We start from the raw sequence: 27,745 nt of genomic DNA, 5'->3' as shown, positions 1-27,745 counted from the left end.
ACCATAGTGAAAGTCCGTCAACTAGGAGGGGAAAGGTAGGCGTGTGGTATGGGACGTTCCTTTTCTATGAAATATTGTGCTGCCATGAAAATAAAGGAGGTAGATCTACACATTCCAACATGAAAAGCTGTTTCTGATACTTAGTGAAAAAAAAAGGAATCACAGAATAACTTTTAATTTGATCTCATTTTCCTTTTTTAAAAAAATGCACATGCATAGATATGTATATAAATTCATAGAACAAATAAGCTTTAAGCTATCAATAGTGCTTACCTCCTTGTAGGAAGTAGAAGTTGAGGTGCTAATAAAGGAAAACTTTCTTTCCACATGACTTTCTGTTGTTCAAGTTGGGTATTCGTGTTCAATTGTTGCATCTGCGTGTGACTTGTGTGTAAGAAGCAAACAAAATAATTGAGTATTACGTGATGTTCGTGCAGATGTACTAATGTTCATCGGAGGCTTCTTATAGGGTAGGGAGAGTTTATTTATTTATATTTTTTTAAATATTTTATTTACTTATTCATGAGAGACACAGAGAGAGAGAGAGAGGCAGAGATACAGGCGGAAGGAGAAGCAGGCTCCATGCAGGGAGCCCAATGTGGGACTCGATCCCGGGTCTCCAGGATCTCGCCCTGGGCCGAAGGCAGGTGCTAAACCGCTGAGCCACCCAGGCCGCCGGAGAGTTTAAATTTAACAAAGTAGAAGGCTGTGCAGTGACAAGTCTTTCCACCAAGTGTCATTTTTCAAGAAATCTCAGCACATGGAAAACATTTTGCTAGAGAAACGTGTGGATCTGTAATCTTCCGGAGAGTTTGCGGGAATCTTTTCCTGGCCTTGTCACTGCGCAAGCCAGCACTGTCTACACGGGGCTCTAGACTGAGCAGTGGTGGACGAGAGTTGGTGGCAAAAGAGTCTGCAGCCTGAGGACCTCCAGCCATCATTCTCTTCACAGCAACCCCCGAACCTGGCCAAGCCACCAGGGAGATGATTTGCTCCACAAAAACCCTCCCTTTTGTTCTACCCTGTTCAGAAAGAAGAGGAATTCCAACGGAGATTCTGAAAGCTCCCTGTCAACCCGTGTGTGTCATTAAAGCTACTTCACAGAATACATCGTTTTCAGAGGAGTTTACAATTTTATACTTTGCTTAAGTCTTCCAGGAAGTCGCCATACGTGGGCAGCTCCACCGCAGGAGGCATTTACAAATGCCCTAGTCGCATGGTGCATCTTCTTCTTTATGGGACCGGCTACGAGGAAGTCACCCAGTGCCCCACCCCGAAACATTTTGTGCTCTTAATTTTTTACATGAACTCTTTCACATCTCTCCTCGGCTTCAATGAGCACTTCTTTGACTTGTCTCGGGAAGGACCCAGTGAATTCTCTATTTTTTTCCTTGCTCAGAGGCACAGTTCTTTACTTCTCATGATGAGACGAGGTACTGTGATGTATCACACTGGGAATACCTGGTGTCTCCATTTATACAACAGTAATGTCCACATATCTGACCCTCCGACCTTTTGGCTGCTGCTGAAAGTCATGTTGACCACATTCTGTTTTATACCAAGATCCCTTTCACTTCCAAAACTTCAAGAGTCAACACCGTCCTTTACAAAATCTCCCCCAGACCCAAAAATTGGCCACAGGAGTTGAGGGAGAGGTTAAAATATAAAATAGCACACGTGGCTCACAGATTTTGACACCGTGACAGAGAATGCTGTAAATGATGTGCCCAAATCAGCCAGTGGGGAAGATGGATAAGCTGTAATGCTTCTTACACCCCAGGTTCTGCTCCTCTCAGAGGACACGCCAGTGTTGAGAAATTAGTCTGTACATATACAGGTGGTGGCTGCTCATAACCGTTCCTGCCTGTTTATTTTTCTGTAGGAAGTTGGGACAGGAGCAGAACATGATTACATGGAAGTTTTACAAAGATCATGTAACAGCGACTTAAAAGAGTAACTGGAGGGTGTGGAGGGAGACTAGAGGCAGGAAAATAGGGCAGCCACAATCCCGGGGTCTTTGTTCTTTGAGACACTTGCCACAAGCATGAATATACACGTATGAATGTGTGGCACCATGAACTCAGAGACTTGATCTTTTTTTTTCTTGCTTGCCAGCGATTGCAGGAGTTGCTATGTCATGCCTGGCCTGACCAATAGCCAAAGGGCTCTTTTGAATGACTGCCTTCCAGTTATTCAAAGAAACAGACCCAATTAAGGGAATTTGCACTGGAAAGAGGCTATCCATCCAAATGTGGTCTTTCATCACAGCATCAACCTCTGAGTCCCCCTTTTGGGTACCAAGTTGGGGCGTAAAAGTTGATGGGCAGGTACTGTGGAAAGGGGTCAAGAAAAGCAACCTGCTGAGGACCTGCTTGATCCACCACAGACTGAGCATGCTCTGTTCTTATAAGTATAAAGCAATAGAGCTACTCTTGTCATAGGGTAGGTCGTTGGGATAGCTACTTTTGTTTAAGGATAACCTTTTTTTAAAAAAAAAAGTATAGAGTGATGAGGATAGATCAAATATTAATATGAGCTTCATAAAAACACCTTGGACCAGGGCGCCTGGGTTGCTCAGTGGGTTACACCTATGCCTGTGGCTCAGGTCACCGTCCCAGGGTCCTGAGATGGAGCCCCGTGTTGGGATCCCTGCTCAGCTGGGGAGCCTGCTTCTCCCTCTCCCTCTGCCCCTCCCCCTGCTCATGCCCACTCTCAAATAAATAAAACCTTTAAAAACGACGACCCTCTTGGGCCTATAGACAAGTACAAAGCTAGACTGATTGCATAACTGGCAAGAGACAGAGGAACCCAGATTAAAAGGTATTTAGAAAAAACAATGGAGGGCAGCCCAAGTGGCTCAGTGGTTTAGCACCACCTTCGGCCCAGGGTGTGATCCTGGAGACCCGAGATCGAGTCCCATGTGGGGCTCCCTGCATGGAGCCTGCTTCTCCCTCTGCCTGTGTCCCTGCGCCACCCCCCCCCCCTCCACTGTCTCTCTGGGTCTCAGGAATAAATAAATAAGTTCTTTTTTCTTTTTTTAAAGGAAGCTTGGATTAGGGACCTGGGAAGGGCTTGGGGAGCGGCATCCGGGGCTCGTGGGAGAGGTGGGAGCCCAGGTGTGGTGTAAGGAGCCCCCCACCCCCCACCCCACCCCGCAGCCGACAGGTGCTCCGAACGCCTCCCTCCCGCCTTGGGGAGCGGGGCGCATGCGCGGCCGGCAGGTGGGGGAGGAGGGGCGGGGGTCCGGGAGCCCCGGGAGGCAGCGCCGAGGGGAGCCTAGGGAGGGCGCAGGGCGCGGGCTGCGGGGCCAGGAGCCGCGTGCGGGGCAGGAGAAGCCGCAAGGTCACGGCGCGGGCTTGGGGGCCTTGGCGCAGCCCCCCCGGCAGGAGCGCCGAAGCCCCCGTGTGCCCGCGCCCCCGGGGCAGGGCTGCGGCTGGGGCTGCCGACCTGGGAGCGCGGGCGGGACTCGGGGAACCAGGCGGGGCCGTGACACAGGGCGGGCCGGGGGTGGGGGAGGCGGAGGCGGGGTGGGGGAGCGCTGCTCCGCACACAGGCTGCGGCTCCCGCGACGGGGTCTGGGGCCTGCGCCTGCTTCCAGCACTGGGCTGGGCGGGGTGCGGGGTTGCGGGGTGTGCAGGGTGCGCGGGGTGTGCGGTGGGGGCAGGTGTGCGGGGTGCGCGGGGTGTGCGGGTGTGCGGGGGGCAGGTGTGCGGGGTGCGGAGTGTGCGGGGCGTGGGTGTGCGGGGGGTGCCGGGTGCGGGGATGCGGCGTGTGCAGGGTGCGCGGGGTGTGCGGTGGGGGCAGGTGTGCGGGGGGCAGGTGTGCGGGGTGGGCCGCAGCCGAAGCCGCAGCCGGGGCCGTATAGCAGCGCGGGGCCAGGGCAGACCGAGTGTCGTGAGTCCCCGGGGAGTTCCTGCCCCGCCCCGCCCCCCCCCCCCCCCGCCGGGCCTGCTGCGCCCCTCCCAGGTGGTCACTAGCAGGCTCCGAGTCATCAGCAGTTTGTAGATATTTATTAGAGAGAGAGAGAGAGAGAGAGAGCGCGCGCGCAAGCAGGGGGAGGGGGACGCTGGCCGCCCGCCCCCCCCGCGGAGCCCGAGCCCCGCCGCCCCCGGGCCCCCCGCGGAGCCTGACGTCCGTGCCCGGGCCTGGGCCTCCCGGGGGGCTCCCACCGCCCTGCCAGGGCTCCGGGGCGGGGCTTCGGAGCGGGGCGTCCTGCGCAGGAGGGGAGGGGGCGGCGGGCGCGGGCGCGGGGCGGGGGCTGAGCATCCCAGGCCTGGCCCCTGGAGCCCCCAGCCCGCCAGGCACCGCCCCAGGCAGAGAACTGGCCGCGCCCTCGCCCTCGGGGTCCCGCCGCGCCCATCTGTCAACTCCTTTGTGTGGCTCCCTAAGCTGTCCCTTAAAGGACTAGACTGTCAGGAACGTGTTCGACAAAAAGGCGCAGGGCCCTAAACATTACAGGTCACCTGAAGGCACAAACCCTGTGAAATGCTCTGTGCCCCCCACGGCGGCTGCTCTTCGCAGGTTGGCAGTGGACAGTGCAGCAGAAGAGCCTGGGGGGGGGGGGCGGGAGAGCACGCTGGACCCACGGACCCCCAACGAGCCCCCCCCACGAGCCCCCCCTCCCCAGGCCCCCCAGCAAGGCAGTTTCAACACTCCCGGTGCGCTCCACTCTGTTAGATTCAAGAGCTCAAGTGCTCTAAGGTTAGACCCCCTGGAGGTCTAACGTTGGAGGCAGAGGCCTGCCCAGGACTGGGTGGCTGCTACTGGGTCTCTGCGGTCAGAAAAGTGAAGAGAAGCCCAGCTGCCTGTCCTAGGGCTGCGACAGGACACCCTGTCGGCCAGCTGCCCCCGCCAGGGTTCCCGAGTTCCCAGCCTGCATCCCCCGGGGGAGCTGAGACGGCTGGCACATGAGCCTTCTCCCGACCTGGCCTCCTTTGGGGCATTTCCACGTGGTCTCCCTCTTATCCAGAACCAGACTTGGAGTCATGCTGGATGGATGGCCTTGGCTCAGCCACCTCCCTGGCACCCAGGCTCCGTGTGGTTTCTTCCTTCCCCAGCACCAGCTCTGTCTGCGTTCTCACATGTAAGCTCTACGGAGGCCAAGCCCCGTGCTCTGCAGCTAGGAGCCCACCGGCTGCCAGCTCAAGGCCGTCCTGATGCTCCACAAGAGCCACCATCCATGCCGTGTAGTGACGATTAGCCTGGGAACCGAATGCTCACAGAGCTCGACCCAAAGGGACCATTCAGAGAGAGTGAGCCACAGTCAACGGAAATAAAGAGAAGAATCCACGGAGATACTAAAAAGACGTAACACAAACCACTAAAAGCAAGACAGGAACTTTAATCTTTTTTCAGAAAATGCTCCTGAGATGCACTCGATGGCCTTCTGGAGGCCAAGGAGGATGGGCTGGCAGGCCTGTCTCCCGGACCATTAGGCCATAAATAACCAACTCGAAGCCTCGGGGCTCCTCCCCAGGTAGCCTGTAGAAGCCAACAGGCTGAAGCTGGCCATTGTGCAGTAATATCCCTGAGTGAGGCCCTCTGATGTGTCTGAAGAGATGGGGGCATCAACAGAGACATCTGCCTTCAGGGGGACACGCTGTTCAAAGTCCCTTTCGGAGTGATCACGGAAAATTCTGACCCTTCTTGTTTATCTAGGGCAACACATTTATTTTTTATTTTTTTAAAGATTTTATTATTCGTAAGAGACAGGAGAGAGAGAAAGAGGCAGAGACACAGGCAGAGGGAGAAGCAGGCTCCATGCAGGGAGCCCGACGGGGGACTCAATCCCGGGACCCCAGGATCACGCCCTGGGCAGAAGGCAGGCGCTCAACCGCTGAGCCCCCCAGGGATCCCCAGGACAGCACGTCTAAAGGCATGCTCATTCCCCTCCCGAATCCATCCTTGAGTGTGGCAAGGCAGGGCTGGGCAGGAGTGTCAGCCTTTACAGTTATTTCTTGAGGTGCCCCGAGGTGACTTTACAGACAGAAACACACGATGGAATGATGTAGAACCATCTTAAAGTGAAATCGAATCAACGGTTACTCAACCAGATACGCACCAGATGGTGCTACAGTGTACTACTGAGCATGAAACAGAGGGATTTTCAGCCTTTTATCATTTCTGCAGGATAAGCTAAATAATTAGATGACCGATAAGCCTTTCTTCCTTATTTTAAATACACCCATTCACACACACATCACTACACATTGTATTTCCTATCTCAAAATATTTGCCTGCAAGTGTTGGCTTCCTTAGTCAAAAATGGTTGCCTAAATATAATCCCCCCCCTCCCCCGCCCTGCGACGTTGTCCAAAGAATCCCATTATCGCCTTTAGGCAGGAACTCAGATAAAAGCCGTATATCTGAATATCTGATGTACTTTATTTGTTCACATTTGTCCTACTTGAGGTTAACACTACTTCATTGGACAGTTTAAAAATCATTCTGTAAACAAAAGTAAAAAACAGCAGCAAGAGCTAAAATAAAAAACACAATGCCTCATAAAGGAATGTGTCGAAAGGAACACCGAACAAGCGACAGAAATGTGACCATGATGGTGATTGAACAAGAAGGAGAAGACCCTTCAACGTCTGTAAAAGGCAAAACTGTAAAAGTAACAAAATAATAATGATTAAAAAAAGCAAGAATCCAAAGTGCAGGTGCGCTATAGTCTTCTTTTCCACATCCCTTCAGGAAATAGATAGAGCATATCATTCTTTTAATAAAGTGACAAGTTCTGCTTTAAAACATTCAGGTACGTTATCTTGCAGATATTTTTTACAGTTTACATGATCTCTACTTTACATTGACTTAACTGGAAAGATGATCATATGCAATACATGGTATAACTTTTCTTGAATCTATGTAGAGTATAGAAATGGTAAAGTTTATTGTTTTAGTTTTTGCTTTATTGGCAATGAGTAACAAGAAGCTGAAGATCCAGGATCAGAAGCGTCAGTACATTTACTCTTTCAAAAAAAAAAAAAAAATTCCCCGAGCCTTCCGTCATCTTTGTTATCATTTTCAGATTCTTCGTAACAAGAGACTGTTCATTTTCCCTGAATTCTGGTCAACTGACTTAAATAACCAGAAGAGCTTCTTAATGCAAAATCAGCCTGGTATTGGTCTGAATTGATCAAATAGAAGTGTTGTTGTGGCATCATGTAAAAATCACTTACGCTTCCACAGTTGTTTAGAAACTCAAGTGTTTTCTCCTTGAAAGGAAACATCTGTTGAAATGATTTTTGAATAGAGGTCTTTTATGAAATATATTTCAAATCTTAAAAAATATTTCTGAATGCTCCCTAAAATGGCATACGAGTTCCCTCTCCTGACAATGCTTTTTCCTTTTGGGACATTCATGGCATTTCATTTTCCTTGCGGGTCTAGTTTCATTTAGAAAGCCCAAATACACAAAGGGCTGTCGCCTTATTGAGCGTTAAACAGCACTATTTTTAAAACCATGTATACAGCCCAACAGCAAGATTAAGGAGTTAAAATACACACATATCACGGACAGATTTTTTTTTTTTTTTGGAATTCATTGAATAAATTGTATTCTGGTAAATCCCGCCCCCCCAAGACAGCTGTACCTACGGCGAGGTGTTGAGATGTGTCTCCGACAGTTTTCATTGTATCGCATTATGAAAACACTAGGCGTCAAGCCAGGTGCTAATAAATATTTAATTTACAAGGAAGAAAGAAACCCCCACACGGAACGTTAAAAAAACCCCAACCAACCAAGCCGCCAGCCCCAGCCCTCCTGCCCCGGCCCGAAGGCGCGGGTCAGCCCGACATGGCCGAGATCTCGTAGTCGCTGGCCGAGGCGAGCGGCTTGCCCATCAGCCGGATGTTCTTGGCGCTGGTGATCCGGGCCATCATGCACACGGGCTTGTCAAAGTACCTCACCAGGGCCGGCTCCGTGAGCAGGGAGGCCAGGAACTGCTCGAAGGTGATGGCCCAGTCCCGGTCCAGGCTGGCGCTCCGGGGCAGCGCCGCCGAGCCCTGGCCGCTGCGCACCAGCACCGTGTCCTCGCCGATGTCCTCGCAGTGCAGCTTGTCCTCCTCGTGGGAGCCGGCGCTCAGCACCGAGTACGAGGACATGGAGCTGTCGTCCTTGGTGTCGTCGTCGGAGATCAGCATGGAGGAGCAGGCCCCGTTGTCCCGGGGGGACGAGTCCTCCAGCTTAATGTCCTCCATCTGCCCGCCCAGCGAGTGCTCCTCGGCCTCGACCGGCAGGCTGGCGGGCGCGGGCTCCGCGGGCTCCACGGCGAAAGGCTGGCCGGGCCCCTTCTTGGGGAAGAGCACGCCCGGGATGCCCGGGGGGCAGGTGGCCCCGCCGCCGCCGCCCCCGCCCTCCTTCGCAGGCTGGGCCACGAAGAGCTTGCCCACCTCCCCGATCTCCAGCAGGAGGCTGGTCACCGCGGCCGTGGCGTGGTACAGCTCCTGCTCGTTGGGGTCTTCGCTGAACAGGTTGTACATCGTCTTACACAGCTCGATGAACTGGCCCTGCAGGGGGACGTGGGCAGACACCAAGGATGGGACCTCAGGGGCGCGCGGAGGCCGCGGACTGCAAAGCCACCGACTATTACGGCTCCCCAAAGACTCCCGAAAAGTCCTATATGTCGGATGAACTCACGTGTTGTTAAAGCCTCTTAACTCATGTCTATTCTTGTTTTTTGGTTTTTTTGCTTTTTTTTTTTTTTTTTTTTTTTTTGGAAACTTTTCCAACATCCATAAAAGTAGAAAGAATGAAATAATGAATCTTCATGTACCTGTCACAGAGTCTGGAATGACTGTCAGACACTTGCTCCACTCTTTTTTTTTTTTTTTTTTTTTAAGATTTTACTTATTTATTCATGAGAGACAGAGAGAGAAAGAGAGAGAGAGGCAGAGACACAGGCAGAGGGAGAAGCAGGCTCTATGCAGGGAGCCCGACGTGGGACTCGATCCCGGGACCCTGGGGTCACGCCCTGGCCAAAGGCAGGCACTCAACCACTGAACTGCCCAAGCGTCCCTCCACTAACTCCTTTAGCCTTTGTTTAGGTTTTTTTTTTTTTTTAAATTTTATTTATTCAGGAGACACACAGAGAGAGAGAGGCAGAGACCCAGGCAGAGGGAGAAGCAGGCTCCCTGCAGGGAGCCTGATGCAGGACTCGATCCCAGGACCCTGGGGTCATGCCCTGAGCCGAAGGCAGGCACTCAACCACTGAGCCCCCTAGGGATCCTTTGTTCAGGTTTTTTTTTTTTTTAATTTATTTTTTATTGGTGTTCAATTTACTAACATACAGAATAACCCCCAGTGCCCGTCACCCATTCACTCCCACCCCCCGTCCTCCTCCCCTTCCACCACCCCTAGTTCGTTTCCCAGAGTTAGCAGTCTTTACGTTCTGTCTCCCTTTCTGATATTTCCCACACATTTCTTCCCCCTTCCCTTATATTCCCTTTCACTATTATTTAAGTAAATCCCAGACCTCGTCTCATTTCATGTCTACACACTTCGGTATTCAGCCCAAGGTGAGCTCAAATCCCCTGTCCCGTGTCACATCTGCTGGTGTCCCTGGACAGAATTAAGGCCTTCCGCTCCCCACCCACGTGATGTGTCGTCTCTCCTGTTGGGAGACTCAGCATTGTCATCCTGTGTTGTAATTATTTATATTGTTTTATCTGCCTCATTACATTTCAGCTTTATTTTAAGGAGAATGTGTTAGATATCTTTATAGCCGGACACAGTGATTTGAAAACAGCACGAGCTTGTCTTCTGAGTATCTGAGGATATTTTTAATGACTGAAATGAGAATGCATCATCTCTCAAAACTGATTATTTTGTGCTTCACATTTTCTCTGAGGGGGTCAGACTTCTCACGACTGAGCACATTTTTGATGCACAAGAACGTGCAAACAGGTCCCAGTTAGATACCTCAAGTTCCACGATCTTTGAGGGGTACTTATTCTACATCTTTCTATGACTGGAAAACAGAACTTCAAGGTTTGAAATGAATAGACCGAAATGTTAAACACTCACCTGATTCAATTTCGGCAAATCCTTTGCATTCTTTGATTTGGATTTATTTTCTGGAGTCCAGAGTCTCAGATAATTACGATTTTCTTGAGAATTTGCCCTCTTCCCTAAAATCCAAGTGTCAAGAAATTAAGCATTTGGATGTCAAGAAACCAGTGTTCCACCTGCAGTAAGGCAAACATGCAGAGGAGGACGTCTTTACCTCTGTCTGGCTGCAGACTCACTGTAACGAAGCCGTCGTCCGCACCGTGTTTCCGTCTGCTATCCAACCCAACCACTGCCAAGAAATATTCAGACGAAAAAAAATGCAATGTTATATAATACACTCACAGATTTAGCATTTGTAGTAGAAAACAGAAAAGCCTCTAGGTCGGGCTGCCTGAGTCAGTAAAACAAACAAAATAAAGCAAATAACAAAACCCAGTACACACCGTGAAGTTTGAATTGGAGATAAATAAAAAAATCACGTTTTAGGATAAGAGAGTCCTAAATATCACATGGAATGTACTTGGGCTAAACAAATGATTTTTTATTTATCTCAAATTCAGATTTTACTAGGCCTTCCATATTTCATCGGACAACCCTATTTCTCGGTCATGGTTTCTCCCCAGAATTACTTTTCACAACTGGGGTTGAGTCCAGAATTAGGCATGAAAGGAACGATGTCACGTGGTCTTCCATGCTTAAAACATGGTAGTGTTGGCCCGATGATGTGGCCCTCCCTACCCTCTCTGTGACATTATCATCTTAGCTCTGCATACCTGAGACTGGTTTGCTCTCAAGCCCTGCGAAAGATCAAGAACTTAAAAAAAAAAAAAAAAAAAAAAAAAGTGAAATCTATGTTGATAAAAGGAAACAAAAAAAAAATCCTACAAAATTCCTTCACATTCATAATTTGGCATTTCAGAAATAGGACTGTCAAGGAAACCACTTTTTTTTTTTTTTTAAGGAAACCACTTCTGTTTTCCTTTTTCTTAAAACAGGACATCGCAGGGCATAGGAGGACTTCAAGAGGGAGAGGTCTACAGCCCCCGCTCCCCGTTCCCATTCAGTTTGTCCGCTGCCAAAATGCATTCCAGAACTTCTTCCCTCACCCAAAAGGTGGCTGGTTTGCCAGATAAGTGACCCTCACTGAATTTAGCATCAGGTGAATCTCAGCAGCGTTTAAGACACAGCGTGACTGGTGACTCTATGTTACCGAGAAGCTCTTCTCCTCCTAATATCGAAAACGATTTAGGAGACCGACATTAAAAAAACATTTAATACATGGTAAGTTTGTGCAATAGATATTATACAGCTATTTAAAAACCGTGTTTTCAGAGAATGTTTAATGGCAGGGTGACGTGCTCACTGGATTTTAAGTGAGAAAAGTAGGATACAAAATTGTTTATGCAGTTTGATCCCAGTCTTATGATATATACCTGCATATTATTATAAGTACATGTTATACAAATTAAAAGGACAGAAAATATTTCAAGATACCGTTATTTTTGTATTACAAAATTTAAAGATACCTCTGGCTTATTTTACATATTACCTCCATATTTTTAAGATTACAACACAGAGCAATTGTGATTTTGGAGTTAGAAAAAACATTTTTAAAAGAGCAACTTTTAGTGATTATTACATGCCATTGGTACGTGAACGCTGCTAAAGCATTCTGAAACAGGTGGATCCTTTTCTGAAATGTTTTGGGGTAAAGGGCCAGGGAGTAGGTATCTTAGGTTTTGCAGGCCGTGCTGCCTCTCTGTGCTTGACTCTAGCACTGTAGCCTGGAAGCAGCCAGAGGCTCTGCATAAATGAACAGCTTGGCTGTGTTGCAATAAAACTTATTTATAGGCCCTCGAGTTAAAATTTCATCCAATTTTCCCATGTCTTGAGATATTATTCTACTTCTGATTTCTAAAAAAATGTTTAAGAAGGTAAAAAGCCCTCTGTGCTCACGGGCTGTACAGACAGACCATGGGCCACCTTAGGTCCATGGGCCGAAGTCTGCTGACACGTGCTGCAGAGCAAGACAGACACAGGAGGACTCTGGCCTCAATGTCCTGATTCTGGATAACAGCGTGATGACAGGACGACGTGCTTAAGGAGTCTGACTATGGCCGGGAGGCGAGAGCCAAACACGTAGCTCCACAGGCCATGATTTCTCTGAGCCCGGGGGGACACGGTGTCCACGGTTCCACCAGTGGGAAGTACCTGCCCCCATCGTCGGCTGCCAGGCTTCACCAGTGTGAACAGAAAGTCACACATTAGGGAACCAGATCGGTACATGTGTCCGCCTCACTAGCCCTGGGGGCAACTCCTTCCAGTGGCAGAAGCCCCCTGGGGAGGAGACCCACTCACCGTGCGTGCATTCCGGGGTGATGTCTTCAAAAAAGTACTGAGTTGCTTCAAACGCAGAATCTGGCTCATCTTGATCAGAGGATGGCTCTAGAGAGGGACGGAGAGGGACGTCTTACATCGGCAGAGCAGGACTCAGCGGAGGTGACATGGGGGGCGGGGAGACGCTGAAGGTAAGAAGGTGGAGCGGAGGGGCATCCGGGGGCTCAGGGCCTGACACCCGGGTCCCGGGATCGAGTCCCACATGGGGCTCCCCACAGGGAGCCTGCTTCTCCTTCTGCCTGTGTCCCTGCCTCTCTCTCTCTCTCTCTCGTCTCTCTCATGAATAAATAAATAAAATCTTAAAAGAGAAAAAAAAGAAGGCGGCATGGGGCACATCACCAGGGGCCCTGAACGCCTGCTGCCTCCAAAGCCTTTGGGAGGTGGGGGGCTCACTCAATCTTCCCTTTTAACAACCTCACGCCAAAGTGTTCCTTTACATGAGATTTTTTTTATGAGATTTTCCTAAATTTTACTGTGAAATGCTGCTTTCACAAACCAAATTCTAGGAAACCATATGCAATTAAAGCTAATCCTCGAGTGTACAATCTACCCTGAGTCTGTCCTTAATGCCAATCCCCCATTTTTAAAAAAGTTTTTGCTAGATATATCCCGGCTTATAGGGCAACCTTTGTAAACCTGAGCTCCACCTTTCCCACTTGTTTCTGTCAGTGTGAAAACGGCTCCTTCTAGGGGAGGCTGGGTGGCTGGGATCGAGCCCCACGTCCTGGGATGGAGCCCCACGTGGGACAACCTGCTCAGCGGGGAGCCTGCTTCTGCTTCTTCCTCTCCCTCTGCATTTCCCCTCCCCATTGTGCTCTCTCTCTATAAAATTAAATCTTTTTAAAAAAGATTTTATTTATCCATTCATGAGAGGCACAGAGAGAGGCAGAGACCCAGGCAGAGGGAGAAGCAGGCTCCCTGCAGGGAGCCCGATGTGGGACTCGATCCCGGGACCCCAGGGGTCACGCCCTGAGCCCAAGGGAGATGCTCAACCACTGAGCCCCCACAGGCATCCCTAAATGGATGAAATATTAACCAAAAAACATCTCCTAAACTCAGAATCTCAGGGTCCTCTCTTCTCTTTCATGCTCTCGTATCCTATGAGTTACCAAATCCTATTTGTTCTCCTTCTCGCAGAAGGTCTGCTCTTTTCTATTACAACTCCTACCTTGGACAAGTGAACGACCACGGGATCAAGCACATACTGAGCCAGGAAGCTACGTAGGTAATTACTATTCAGTTCTTCTCTAGTGACCAGTGAATGATTTTGTAAATCAAAAAAAAAAAAAAAAAAAAAGGAGAGCTCACTTACCGGGCAGGACGTGCATTTTGTACAGGAGTTTGAGTTTCTCCGTGAGGTCCCCATGGCACGCAGCACCTAGAATCACATAAGCACCAATGTGGAATGTACTGTGTGTGGTACTAACCCTCCAGGCTAAACACTCCCCTGGAAGGTCTTCTTCTTGCAAATTGAAATCAAGACATCGGGGACACAAGGTCACCCAGGCCAGGACGTATCTGGGCTAAGAGCTCTGGAACCAAATCCCCTTTTCCTTACTATCTGCCCTTCAGAGACTTAACCTCTCTCTACCTCAGTTTCCTCTATATAAGGCCAGATAATAAATAGAAGATTCTACTGGTGGTCTTGACATCAGGATCAGAGGACTGTGAGAACTAAATGTGCTAACAGTGCCCGGCACATAATAAATGCATTAATAAGAAAAACCATATGACTGAGTCTCAACACTCTAACAGAATTCAGAAATAATCCTAAAATAGGTTTGTGATCGCTTCCAATTACTCATCGTAGAGATCCCTTTTGGTTGTTTTTTGGGGTCTCTTAAATGTCTCTCCAGTTTAATTCATCCTACTATACCTGACACTGTATCACCGTCACTTCAATCCAAAGAACTCTGTTATTTTTCCCTTTGAAGTCCATGTGTATTTTAGGAATCAGAAAATCCTCTGTAAATATCTAGCCTCGGAGCACCTAGTTGACGATTAATGAGCTTTGGAAAAAGAGGAATCATAGAATCTGGGTTGGCAGGAACATCAGGGGGTGTCTTGTCCAACGTCCCGCTAAATGTAGGCATTTCCCCTCATCCATGAAAATCAGGAGTCTAGCACCTGCTTGAACACTCTCAGGGACAGGGAGCTTATCACCACCAGAGGCATTCATTCCACCCATGTGTTCTTTAAACACTGAGAGTTCTTCTGCAATTTTTTAGTCTTAGGATCCTTAACCTGCAATCTCAACTTCAGTACGTCCCGGAAGCCCCGAAAATGTAAAATGTTGTCTCTGTGTGCGTATGTCATTTTGTGGGGAAGAACATGTTCATAGTCCTTAATAAACCCCAGAGTCCACGACTCAAAAAGAGATCTAGAAACGCTCTTCTTCCCCTTATTCTACTCTTAAAAGCCAAACAGAATAGGTCTGTTGCCTCAATGCAACAACTCCTCAGATTTTGGGGACAACGCACCTGTCCCCTCCCCCCACCCAAGATTATCTTTTCAAGGCAAGTTTATACACGCCTCTGCTTTTACTCACATCTACCTTAGGTGTCAACCGTCACTATCTCTCTGGAGAGTTCCAGGAGCCTCTTGTCTACTTCAGATAACAGTGGAGTTATTCTAGATCCTTCTACCAGGACAGCCTTGAGTCTGCGTTCGATTGTTTACACTCTCGCTCTGGGATTTCATTCTGACCACATGGTTAACTAAACCCCCAGATGCTTGCACACCAACTAATATTCATCACAAAAATAATGACATTTATTAAGGACTTGCTCTGTGTGAAGTCCTATGCCAACTACTTAACATGTGTAGTTCGCTTTTCTCTCACAATAATTCCATGAGATGGACATAAATATTATCCTAATTTTACAGCTAAGGAACGTTGAGCTTCTTGGTGGTAAGGACCGTGTTCAAGGTCATAGGCTCCTAAGTGGGAAGCCCAGGATTTGGATTCAGATGTGTCTAACCCTAGATCCCATGCCTGAACCCACTATACCATATGCCAAAACCCTAGGTTTTTTTTTTTTTTAAGATTTTTTTATTTTTAAGTAATCTCTACACTCAACCTGGGGCTCAAACTTACAACCTTGAGATCAAGAGTTGCATGCTCCAGCAGACTGAGCCAGCCAGGTGTCCCTGCTTCTTTTTATAATCATTTCTCAAAACTTAGGATTTCTGGTTTATCCTTACCAATTCGTTTTTGCCAATCCTATCTTTTTAATCTCATTTTTGTCATCCAATGTGTTGGCTCTTTCCCAGCTTCGTGTAGCCCACACATCTGGTAGTAGGCCTTCCCCTTTTTTCTATGATTTCAGTTTACTGACTGAGGCCAGCAGAGGGGGATGAAGTGTCATCCTAGTAACAATCGGAACTAACCCTTTATTAAGTCAGGCACCGGTCCAGGAACTCTACGTGAAATATTTCATTTGATCCTGACGGTAACTCATTTGCAGAAGAAGAAATGATCCGAGGTAAAATATTAAGCCCAAAGTACTAGAGACCTCTTCACTGAAACTGACTCCCTAACCGGCCCGTTTTGGGGGGCCAGGGTTCAGTCAGTCACCCAATCACCAACCATACCCCCACCTTTTCCATGTATAACGAGTTCTGTCCAACAACCACCTGAATCGTGACACCAATGACATCTTTAGAGACTGCCTTTCGGCAACATGACTGGGAAAGGAGACACAGCTCCCCCGGGGCCTCTGGTAGTAATCCCTCATTTCTCATTCCGTACAGACCATCTGTTCATGAATTTCTAGACGGGACTTTGTGGGGATTGCCGTGAAAACTACCGATCCATCTTTTCCAGGATTCATTTTTTAGTTTTTTAAAGCCTGGACAGTTTCTCTTTTTCGTCTGTCTGTCTGTCTGTCTGTCTCCGTAACTGTCATTGACCCACATGACTGATGACAGCTCTGAGCTTTCTCCCAGGATCCAGGGCGAGGCTGACTTTGCTCAACAACCTGACTGCTTTCAGAGAAGCCTAAATACTCCTTCCCAGTGTTTTTCATGATCCCGGACTGCAAACTTTCCTCTCTTTTCTTGAAGATTTTGAAGAGCATTTTCCGTACTGGAATCACTGAACTTCAGTAAATTAAATGTTTATATTTATTTCTATGACTTCCTACATGCAGAACCGGTCTCTTTTTCCTCCTCCTTATTCTCGCCCAAAGGTAATTTTTTATTTTTTTAATTATTTAAAAAAAAATTTTCCCCCAAAGATAATTTTTTAAAATCTCCTTTTGACAGCCACCCATCTGACCATAAGTTACCTGGGGGGCAGAAAAGATTAAGAGAGGATCAAAGGATTTTTAGCCTTGTTTGGATCGTTTCACTTTTTTTTTTAAAAGGTGGAAGGTAAAAAAAATATATAAATAAATAAAAATAAATAAAATAAAAGGTGGAAGGTACTTTATGTGTTACTTGTGTAAATAAAAATGGATAGCTCCTCCTTCCCTAAAAAAATACCCTGCCTGCCATCCCCAGCACAGAGTAGTGAGAACAGGGTGAGCGACGAACCCAGACAGCCCTTGTTCGAATCCTGGGCCCAGCACGCACTAACTGTGCCGCTCAGTCCAATGACAGACTAAGTACTGACTCCCTCAAAACTAATGTCCCAGCCAGTTATTTAACGTTTCTGAGCTTTCATCTCTTTAACTGCAAATGGAGATACTAAGAGTCAGCAGGTGGGTAATAAAGCCTGATAGTAACAGCACATACTGCCCCTGGAGTGCCTGGGTTCAAACAGCAACTTTGCAGTTGTGAGCTTTAGGCAAACTCGATGTACACACAGCATTAGGGCAGCACCTGGAGCGGAGTAAATGCTGTAGGAATGTTAGCTATGGGGCAGCCGGGGTGGCTCCGCGGTTTAGCGCCGCCTTCAGCCCAGGGCGTGACCCTGAAGACCTGGGATGGAGCCCCAGGTCGGGATCCCAGCATGGAGCCTGCTTCTCCCAATGCCTGTGTCTCTGCCTCTCTGTGTCTCTCATGAATAAATAAAATCTTTAAAAAAGAAAAAAAAAAACAGAAAAAATTTTAAAAAATAATAAAAAAGAAATGTTAGCTATCATTACATCCCCCTCTAATGGCTTTGTGTGGATTTAGTGATAAAGTATAAATTCTGAAGCTTCCAAACAGCGTCTGCACTTAGAAAAGGGCTAGTTCTCACACATCCTTCTCCCTCCATAAACATATATGTGAGTGCTTTATACAAATACTTTTTTTCCTTCCTAAGAGCACCGCATCTATACCCCTTTTCCTTTTTAAAAAACCATCAGCTTCCTCTGGCTTTTAAGCCTTCTAGTAATTCTTCTTAAAGACTTAGAGCAAAAAAAAAAAAAAAAAAAAAAAGACTTAGAGCACTTTTTGGAATCGTTGTTGGCTCTGTGCCTGACCCCTTCATCATTCCTGGGGCATGCTGTTTTTTCTGGGGGGGGGTGGGGGCATGCTGTTTTAAAGTACGCGGCCCAAGGTCACAGACTGGCACAACTGGAACGAACAGTTTTGTGTTGCTTCTCTCATTCTGGCAGCCTGACTAATATCTGCTACGACCATCACCTCCCATCCGGCAGGCCAAGCTCTACTCCCCTTGGCTCTTCTGCTCAATTATAAATGGCACAAGAGTTCAAAAGAACACAGGGCAGTCCTGCCACAGAGATAGCGGTCAGAGAGGCTGGCAGGCAGAGACCAGGAGCTGCTTTTGGGTGGGGGTGGCTTGCTCATGATGGACGGTCCTGCCTCCAAGCCAAATGGAGAGATGAAAACCTCCATTTATTTATTTATTTATTTATTATTATTATTTTTTTAAAACCTCCATTTAGACTGCAGAGCTGTTGTGGGTTCTTCAGCCCATTATGAAATGTTTTTAAAGAATTTTATGAAATATAATATAAATATAATTTTTGTCAAAGAAAAACAACCCACCCACATATTTTGCCCTTGTAAAGTTATCCTAGTCTGTGGTTTCCAGTGTTTAAGCTGGCATTTCATTGTCCTGGAAATTCTCTGAGAAGGCCTTTTAACTAGTGCTGAGAACTAACGAATGTAGAAGGCAAGGCTTTAATCCTTTAGTATACTCATGAACTAAAAGAAAAAACATCACCAGCAGTTTGCAAACATTACAATGTGCTCCTCTGCCCTCCAAACCCAATCTTTGGAGGCAGCTGGGGCCCTGAGGGCAGCTCTAAGGACCCTGAGGAGAGGGGCAGGTATTCCGGCCCCAGGGTCCCCTTCCAAACTCATGCAACGACATCAGGTGCTTACTTAGCCCGGAGACAAACTCTCGGAAGTTTATCAGAGAATCTCCGTTCTCATCTAGTAACTGGAATAGGCGGGAGGCCAGCACTTCAGAGTGAGTCCCACAGGCCCAGGGAAAGAGGAGAGCAAACATGCCCTTGAACTGCTCAAAGTCAATGCGATACTGTTCCAGGTAAGGCAGGCTGGGGTCGTGCCGGTCCAGCGCGTTGCTGCTCCCGCCCCAGTAGCAGCTGGTTAGATGCTCCGCCTGAAAAATGAAAGGACAGGAAGGTCACTGCGGATGCAATCTCTTGGCAAACGCCAGGAAGAAAAGGCCCCGACCGACAGTGGGAAAAAGGCTTTCGGGCAACCTGTGTGCCTCTCCTGGGGCGGTGTTCTAGTTTCAGGGCTCCTTGTACCCCACCCCCAGACCACCCCACTAACTCCATGGCAACCACCTCTGCAGCTCACATCTGGCGTGAAAGGTCCAGTTCGATTACTGGAGGTAGGTGGAGGAAGGGACCCCCCCATCCCTGACCGCACCCATGCTTTCTCCCCTCACATACACACTCACAAAGCACTCAAAAAAATAACTCCCATGAAAATAAATAAAAGTTTTTTATCAAAAAAAAATTAAGTAGAATGCAAATCCAAAGGATGCCTGGGTGGCTCTGTGGTTGAGCATCTGCCTTCGGTGCAGGGTGTGACCCCAGGGTCCCGGGATCAAGTCCCACATCGGGGTCCCCGCAGGGAGCCTGCTTCTACCTCTGCCTGGGTCTCTGCCTCTCTCATGAATAAATAAATAAAATCTTTATTTAAAAAAAAATAAAGAGAGAGAATGTTAACCTGAAAAGGCTCTGTAATTTAGGCGATGTGACCACCTTGTTTTCTAGGTGAGGGTGAGGAAGCCGAAGCTGAGCGGCTCCTCCAAGGTCATCCAACCAGTTACTCAGAACAGAAGCATGATGACATCAGGGGTGTTTCTGAATTCCTAGTTTAGCGTCCCATAAACCCCCTGTCTCTTGGTCACTGAAATGACATAAATATCATAGTCACACTATTCAAGCTACGAACGCGTGGTGTTCTTATTGAGCACATCTGAAAATAGCCCGAGAAAAATTATGAGTAGGAACCAGCATGGCGAGAACAGAGATCTGGAAACAACAAAAAGCTTCCTGCTTCTGTCCTTGGAAGCAAGGCAGCCTCTTAGTCATGAAGCCATATCGATTCTGGTAGATGTTTGCACTCACTCTAGGAAGACCACAAGATAAAACTCCTCATAGAAAGGCCCAGAAGGACACCCCTCCCCCGACACTTAGCTCTGGATGGTAGATGGGAGAGATGGGAGGGGCATGGAAAGGAGGACTTCATTTTTACTGTTCCCTCTTGCATTGTCTGAGTATTTCACTACAGCAAGTGCAAATACTGCAAGAGAAAAAAATAGCACTTTCGAAGCAGATCTTTTTCCCTTGCCTAGGACTTGTGTAAGCGGGGAGCCAGCAGCCTGTGTGGTGTTTCACTTTCGTTCTCACTTAGAGAAAGGAGCAAAGCCCAGATGGCTTTATCACAATCGTTTACTGGGAATCATAGCCAATAAACCGAAAGAGGGAGGAGGGGGGTAGGCAGGAAGCACGGAGGGAGGAGGAGAGGTGGAGAGCAGAGCCAAAGCCAGGTTTCTGGGGTGCAGCCTCAGGAGAATAAAGGAAGCGGGTCAGAGTTCGCCAGGGCTTTGGGGCTGCATTCCTGGCTGTGCCTGGTGAGGTCGGAGCAGGGACGTCGGGGCAGGAGGCAGGGGAGGCTGAGATCAGAGAGGCCGCAAGGACTGAGCTCGAAGGTGACGCCCAGCAGCCCTGGGAAGGGAGGCCGGGGTTGGTGATGGGTCCCTGGGAGGGGCCTCCTTAGCTGAGCTAGGTCCGTGGATGAAGGGTGTGCAGAGCATTTCCTCCCAACTACAGCATCCAGGTTAACCTGGAACCAGCCTTGAATGTGGGTCCGGGCACTTTCACGGAAAAGACAAGCCTGTTCGCTGGTAAGCCCCGTACTGCACCAAAAGGGGACCAGACACCCGGACGTCCAAAATGGACCAAAGGACTAATTTAGGGAGTTCAAGAGAAACTGGGGCAGAGTCCCTGAACTACATTTTCCATCAAATGTGCCTCAAGGGGGCAGCCTTTCCACCTTTTCCTTCCGAGTTTTAACTTTTTTTTTTTTTTTTTTTTTTTTTTTTTGAGTATAGTTGCTTGGTGGTTTGACAAGTTTAAGGGCTGCTTGGAAAGATGCAGAGGACTGCATCTTTCCTTTATATCTGCAGGAAAACCCCATGAAACTGGCTTTTTAAAGGACTAAAGAGTCTGGCAGAGTGTCTGACACATACTAACGCCTCAGTAAGTGTCTGTTCAAGTGACTTGAAGTCAATTAAAGTGTTCAGGAGACTCAAAAGAGAGTCTGTAACTGAAGGGTTTTTTAAAGATTTTATTTACTTATTCATGAGACACAGAGAGAGAGAGAGAGGCAGAGACACAGGCAGAGGGAGAAGCAGGCTCCCTGTGGGGAGCCTGATGAGGGACTCGAATCCGGGACCCCGGGGTCACGCCCTGGGCCAAACGCAGGCGCTCACCCGCTGAGCCATCCAGGCATCCTTGTAACTGAAGTTTTTATCTTGGGTTCCACGGTATCTCTTGGATCATTGTATTTTTCCTTTATGAAACCAAGGGGGACCCTTCTGTTATGAACAACCACCTTACACTGAACAGTTGGTTACAGCATATGAGTGAAGTACGAATGGGCTGGCACGCTATGAAGACTTCGCCATCAAGTGCCGAATGGAGGCTGGTGGGGGTGGTGGTGTCCACTCAGCTGATCACGCTTCTGGGCTGCACGCAGGGCATCACTAACTAACCAGCAATGAAAGCTCAGTCTCTTTGTACCCCCATCAGACATATGCACAGGTTGTACTAGATGGGTAAGCCATCACTAATTTACCTGTGTATGCAGCACACATGTGCAGAGTACCTACCAGGGAGAGACGCTCGCGTAAACACTAGTGACACAAGAACACGTAAGTTGCTGGTGCTCTGCAGTAGCCTACAAGCACGTGGGAGTATTAGCAAAAACATTCCCAGCTATCACATCCTCTGATTCTAAGACCTGTTAGTATTCAACTCAGATCTTTGTTTGTCCTTTGGTGCCTCCTGCTATCTTTGCAGTCCTCCAAATAGTCATGTTCAGCTCTGGCAGTAAAGGGAACTAAATATAAGAAGCTACCCAATCAGAAATCAGGATAAACTTAGTCTCAGCATAAAAGACCTCTTTTAAAAATTAAGTCCTGCTAATTGCCACATTTTTACCTATGAGGTTGATCGTGATAGTTAAGACAAAAGCATTTTTTTCCAGAAGAAAAAAATCTGCTTGGCTTTTTTTTTTTTTTTTAATTTTTTTGGGAAGATTTTACTTATTTATTCATGAGAGACACCAAGACAGGCAGAGACACAGGCAGAGGGAGATGCAGCCCAATGCGGGACTCGATCCCAGGACCCCGGGATCCTGACCTGAGCCAAAGGCAGATGCTTAACCACTGAAGCCACCCAGGTGCCCCTACTTGGCTTTATTTACTAATAAATGTTTTGTCATTCAGGATTAAGACTGGTATGGGCGGAGTTATAGGATGAAAACTACTGAAGTTTAAACAATCAGGCTTTTCCTTAGACATTGGAACAGCTTTATTTTTATTCTAGCTACATATTTCTTTTTTTGGGGTGCTTTATAGCTTAATATAGAAGAGCTCTAGGGGTGCTTTAAAACAGCTTAATATTAAAAAAAAATAACAATTTACAATAATTTCAGGCAGCGTTTAAGACTCACTTGCCATTGTTCCAATGAGTATTATAAAGTAATACCCTTTTTTGTCAAGTCCAAGAAGACAGCTAAAATATTTTATGGAGTGGAACAAAGCTAAAATATCAGCTTCAACTGAGTTGTGAGGGTATGCTTATTTTTCATATTAAGCATTTCATTTTTATACTCTCAGTTCTACACATTTATACACATTGATACTCATGTTGTCTGTTAACAATTTAACAGAAGAATCTAGAACTAACTAAAATATTAAAGTGAACCCTTTTATTCTCCTGAATATACACGAATTTACTTTGAAACTCACCTTGAAAAGAGCATAAAGTTCTTCTAGCTCATCAATGGTAAAGGACGTTTCTGTCACAATAGTTCGGACCTATAAGAAGGTGGACACAATGGATTTCACAATCTCAAAAGATATTACATTGGGAAAGTGCCTGATTTTCTTCTTTTAAGTCCTCTCAGTCTGTCAAGCAGGACTTCATGGAGCAAGAAGGCCACAGCTATTTTGCAAAGAACTTACCACGTTCCGTTTCGTAGTATCCTCCAGGGTCTGGATCACCTTCAGCCTCTGTTTGAATCTCATCTGCTCAATCAGATCTGCCCGGATGGTTCCAAATTTCTAGAAAGGAGCAATATTGGTATTTCTGAGAAATCTGCTGCAAGTACATAGTATCATGTCTGCAAGACTTACGGAGACACAAGCTGGATGGATACATAGAGGAAATTTCTTGTGAAATAACAGGCATCCTGGACTAGCTCTTTATTTTAAAAACAATTTAGCAACCGTAAGTAAGTAACAGGCAACTCTCATGCTTCTTAACGCTGGAGCTAAATTTCACAGTTAAATGAGTCTCGCTGGAATCAATAAACCAGTTTAGAGGGAAGAAAACGTTGGATAAGGCTGTAAGGGCCATTTACGGAAGAATGAAAATGCTTCAAAGGAAGGATTTTCTCGACAGGAAGAAAGGAAATATCTGAGGCTCACCATTAGCCTGGGAGGTCAGAAGAAGTGCTTGTGGGAGGCTCCCTGTTCCTGTTCCCTAGCTCAGTAGCACTTGTCCCGATTCAGAAACCCACATTGTCTCTGGATGGCAGACACTGTGGGCTAGCTATCTTTCCAAACTCCAAAATGCCTCCTAGTACCTGGGTGTTTGTTGAATGAAATTTCAAAAGCCAAATGAGTCTTTCAATCTGAAGGTGGAGAAAGAATATATAAAGCTTTCGATCTCCTACAGGTACAAAAGGAAAACAAAGCAATTCTGCTGAAAGCATGAAGCTTGACCCGTGCAAGCAGTGCTGCGATGGTTCAACACATTCAAAGGGTCAAGAAATAGTTGACGGACGTGTCAAGTGTCGGCAAGGTACAGCCAAAACCCTCATCTGCTGCTGCTCAGGGTATCAGTTGGTATGACCATTTGGGACATCTGTCTGCAGTATCTACTAAATCTGAAGAGAAATATATACCAATGACACACATAAATTCCTAAGTACCTCCCCCCAAAAGCGTTTATTTTTTTCTATGCAAAAAATATTCATAGTGCTACTGTTAGCCAAAAGCAAGTAGTCACTCAAATGCTCGTTAACAGTGGAGTGGATAAATAAATTGTAGTGCTATCACACAGCAACGAAAATGAACCATTCGGATAAATCTCACTATCATAACGCTACGCAAAAGAAACCAGAACCAAAAGAGTTCATTCTGTAGAAGTGGAATCATACATTCATGAATGAAGTTCAAAGAACAAACACAACTGACATATTAATTTTGGAGAGAAGTACAGGGACAGGAAGGAGACGCAAAGGGCATCTCGAGGGTGCTGGCATTGGTCCGGGTAACAGTTACGGGGGTGTGTGAATCAGAGGCTTTGTACATCCGTACCACAGGCTCCTACTCAAGAAATCTTAAAAAAAAAACCACAACTATTTTATACAAAGTGACTTGCATGAATCTCCTAGAAGTCATGATGAAAAAGACTAATCGCAAAAGAACGCATAGAGCATATTTTATGTGATAATCATGAAATGAGATTACTGTAGAGAGGGGGGCTCCCGACAGGGTGAGAGAAGGGTGGCTGTGGCTATAGGTGGACAATCCGGCAGCCCCAGGGGAGCAGCACCTACAGGGGAGTATCTCACCGTGGTGGTGGTTCTGCAAGGCATGTGACAAAACTGTGCGCACCTGCACCCGTACCTGCACCTGCACACACACCTGCACCTGCACACGCACCTGCACCTGCACACACACCTGCACACGCACACCTAGAACTCACACGCAGCTGCTGAAGCCTTACCAGGCGTGCCTGGGATGCTCACTTGGAGCGGGTGAAGGCCTGGGGCGTGCACCTGACTCTGTACCTTCTCTGCTACCTCCTTGAAGCTATAATTCCATCTAAGGAAAAGGTCTTTTTGTTTGTAAAGAAGGGCTTTAGCGCTGCTGCGGTGTGAGCGTCAGGACGGAACAGGATGGTCAACTGGAGAGGCAAGTGCTCATCAGGGAGACGGGAAGCAGGGGGGCGCGGAGCAGGGTAGTCTCATAAGTACAAACCAAACACAAGGTAAGATGACGCATTCCAGTAAGAAGCAGCACAGCCGGCTAGAAAGTAGATGTGCTGGTTCCCTGGAGGTCTGCTTTTCTGGTGACATCACATTTAGCCAAGACACAAAGGACACGGGGAAGCAAGCACACGGATCTTTGCAAGAAGCACATCCAGGCAGGGGCGGCTGGTGGCACTCAGGCCCCCCACGTCCCCCTGCAGGCACTGGAACCTGCACAACGCCTTTGAGGAGCAGCGGGAGGCCACTGTGACCCAAGGGGCGTGAGAAAGGGGCGGTGGCAGGTGGTCACAGGTGATCAGAGAGCCAGCTGCTGCAGCAGGGAGCGTGTGTGGGGCTCCAAGGCCTCGGGAAGCACTTGGAGTCTGCCCCCGAGTGAGCCAGAAGGCTCCTGGAGCTCAGGTGAAGGAGTGTCCTCTGCTCCCCATGTTAGAGGGACGCGCTTGCTTCTGGGGGAGAAATAAAGGTGCCAGGCTTCGGGGAAGCAAGAGCAGTTTAGGGGCTCTGGTGAGAGACGGTTGTGGCTCCGACGCGGGTGGAGGGTGGTGACGGTGCCCGGAGGCCCTGGGAACACCAGGAGGGAAGTGCTTTCTCTCTCCCCCATTCCAGAGACAAGGCCTCAGAAGTCAACAGAAACCATCCAAGTCCACGGAGCCGCTGAAGCATGTTGCAAAGTACGTGCTACAGACAGAGGACGGGGTTTCCATCAGACGGGTGCACCGTATGCCTTCGACCGACGACGCAGAAACGTTGGTCGTGAGACAGAAGGAAGCTAAATCTTACGGCAGCTACAGCGGCAGGCCCGTTATCTGATCGGTCACTGGCTCCTTCCAGTAACCCTGGGCGTTGGTACCGTTACTTCCATTTTACAGACGGGAAAGCCAAGGCCCCGAGGGGTAGAGGACGTTACCCAGGGTTCCCCAGGGGCTGAGCTACAAGGCTGAGGCCCAGACTCCAGCTCTGGAACCCGCCACCTACCATTCGATCCCACAGTAAGTTCTTCCCAGTGTCCTCGATGACAACCCAGATTTTGGGACTAGACAAAATGGGATTCAAACTCACATTGACTAGTTGGGTTGGCTGTCGTGATTCTACACAACCCAGTCGCATCCTCCGAACCTCGGTTTATTTCTCTGTAAGATGGGGCCCCCAAACTGTCCGCGTGGACGTGCTGTTAGAGATGCATGTATTAATGGGAAGCAGCAATAACCGGGGCACCTGGGAGGCTCAGGCGGTTAAGTGTCTGCCTTCGACTCAGGTCATGTCCCGGGCCCCGGGGTCCCGCTCCGCGTTAGGGTCCCCCCCTCAGCGGGGGCCTGCTTCTCCCTCTCCCTCTGCCCCTCCCCCGGCTCATGCTCTCTCTCTCTCTTTCTCTCTCAAACAAATAAATAAAATCTTTAAAAATAAAATAAAAAATAGGGCAGCCCGGGTGGCTCAGCAGTTTAGCACTTGCCTTCGGCCCAGGGCGTGATCCTAGAGACCCGGGATCGAGTCCCACGTCGGGCTCCCGGTGCATGGAGTCTGCTTCTCCCTCTGCCTGTGTCTCTGACTGTCTCTTTCTCTCTGTGTGTGTGTTTCTCATGAATAAATAAATAAAATCTTTAAAAAAATAAAATTAAATTAAAAATAAATTAAAAAATAAAGTATCAGTAACAGTAACAAATACTAAACGTTGGCTTGACAATGTCTGCAGACTGCTAAAGAAAGGATGACTTCGCCCCAAGCCTGACCCTCCAAGAGCCTCCGGCACTGGCCACAGACAGAACACAATGGACATAACGGAAATGCAGCGACTCTTCCATCAGAAGCAAACAGTCCCGACCTGCAAGGGAGCCACGGTCTCCACGTTCCTGACGGGCTGTTTCCGGGGGATGTCTAAGGAAAACGAGCGCTGACTAGGTCCCTCTGTCTCTCCCCTGCTCCCCCTTTCGCTCCCACCACTTGAAAAGCTACAAATAGGGCCAAGGAAGGTGGTTCGGGACCCCCTGGAGCCAACATTTCCCTTTACCCAGAGCAAGGGCCTGGGTGTGAGCCCGGCTCCCAGCACCGTGCATTTCAGTCCCATGAGGACAACTGATTCACTAAAGTAACAACAGTGCTTTTTTCTAACAAATAGAATTCAGTGATGGGGGTGAGGGAGCCTAATATTTTTTTTCTTTCATTTTCTAAAATCTACCCTTCCTTAAACAAGAGACAAAATAACCCATCTCATTTGCATCTCGCTTCCAACTCCGTTTTTATCTGAATGTTTCTGTGGCCTCTTTTCTTTTGTTTTTTTTTTTTAATATTTTATTTATTTATAAATTACACAGACAGAGGGAGAAGCAGGCTCCGTGCAGGGAGCCCGACGCGGGACTCGATCCCGGGTCTCCAGGATCAGGCCCTGGGCTGCAGGCGGCGCTAAGCCGCTGGGCCACCCGGGCTGCCCTGCGGCCTGTTTCTAATCGTCCGATGGAACTGCGGAGGTCTGCGTGCAGGTCTGCGTGCGCTGGGAGGCCCCTTCAAGGCAGGCAGAGCTTCGTGGTCCTGCTGCTTGCCCCGCTCCCCTGGGGCTGCCCATCGCGGCTAACAACTAGGTCCCCAGCCCTTGGTTTCACACCCCGTCACCTCCGCTGTGCGCAGACGTCCCCTCCTGGCCACACAGACCCGGGACGAGGGACAAGTGGCTGAGGGAAA

At 48.2% G+C, this 27,745-nt stretch overlaps 1 protein-coding gene across 5 annotated transcripts in view; it reads right to left on the bottom strand.

The window, feature by feature from the left end:
* Window positions 1-6,364: 6,364 nt before the first annotated feature.
* Window positions 6,365-27,745, bottom strand: part of TBC1D9 (TBC1 domain family member 9) — a 114,088-nt gene continuing 92,707 nt past the window's right edge. For all 5 annotated transcript variants that reach the window (XM_025462320.3, XM_049097370.1, XM_049097371.1 and 2 more), the window contains 8 exons: window positions 23,037-23,135; window positions 22,821-22,889; window positions 18,689-18,929; window positions 13,722-13,787; window positions 12,371-12,457; window positions 10,227-10,301; window positions 10,028-10,131; window positions 6,365-8,511 (listed from right to left, as the gene is read on the bottom strand). In XM_025462320.3, coding sequence (XP_025318105.1) covers window positions 7,789-8,511; window positions 10,028-10,131; window positions 10,227-10,301; window positions 12,371-12,457; window positions 13,722-13,787; window positions 18,689-18,929; window positions 22,821-22,889; window positions 23,037-23,135 — 1,464 coding nt within the window. In that variant the 3' untranslated portion in view covers window positions 6,365-7,788. The remainder of the gene's footprint in view (window positions 8,512-10,027; window positions 10,132-10,226; window positions 10,302-12,370; window positions 12,458-13,721; window positions 13,788-18,688; window positions 18,930-22,820; window positions 22,890-23,036; window positions 23,136-27,745) is intronic.

The sequence above is a fragment of the Canis lupus genome, chromosome 19 (assembly GCF_003254725.2).
Source record: "Canis lupus dingo isolate Sandy chromosome 19, ASM325472v2, whole genome shotgun sequence".
NCBI lineage: Eukaryota > Metazoa > Chordata > Mammalia > Carnivora > Canidae > Canis > Canis lupus.
This window is presented reverse-complemented; position numbering and strand designations above follow the sequence as displayed.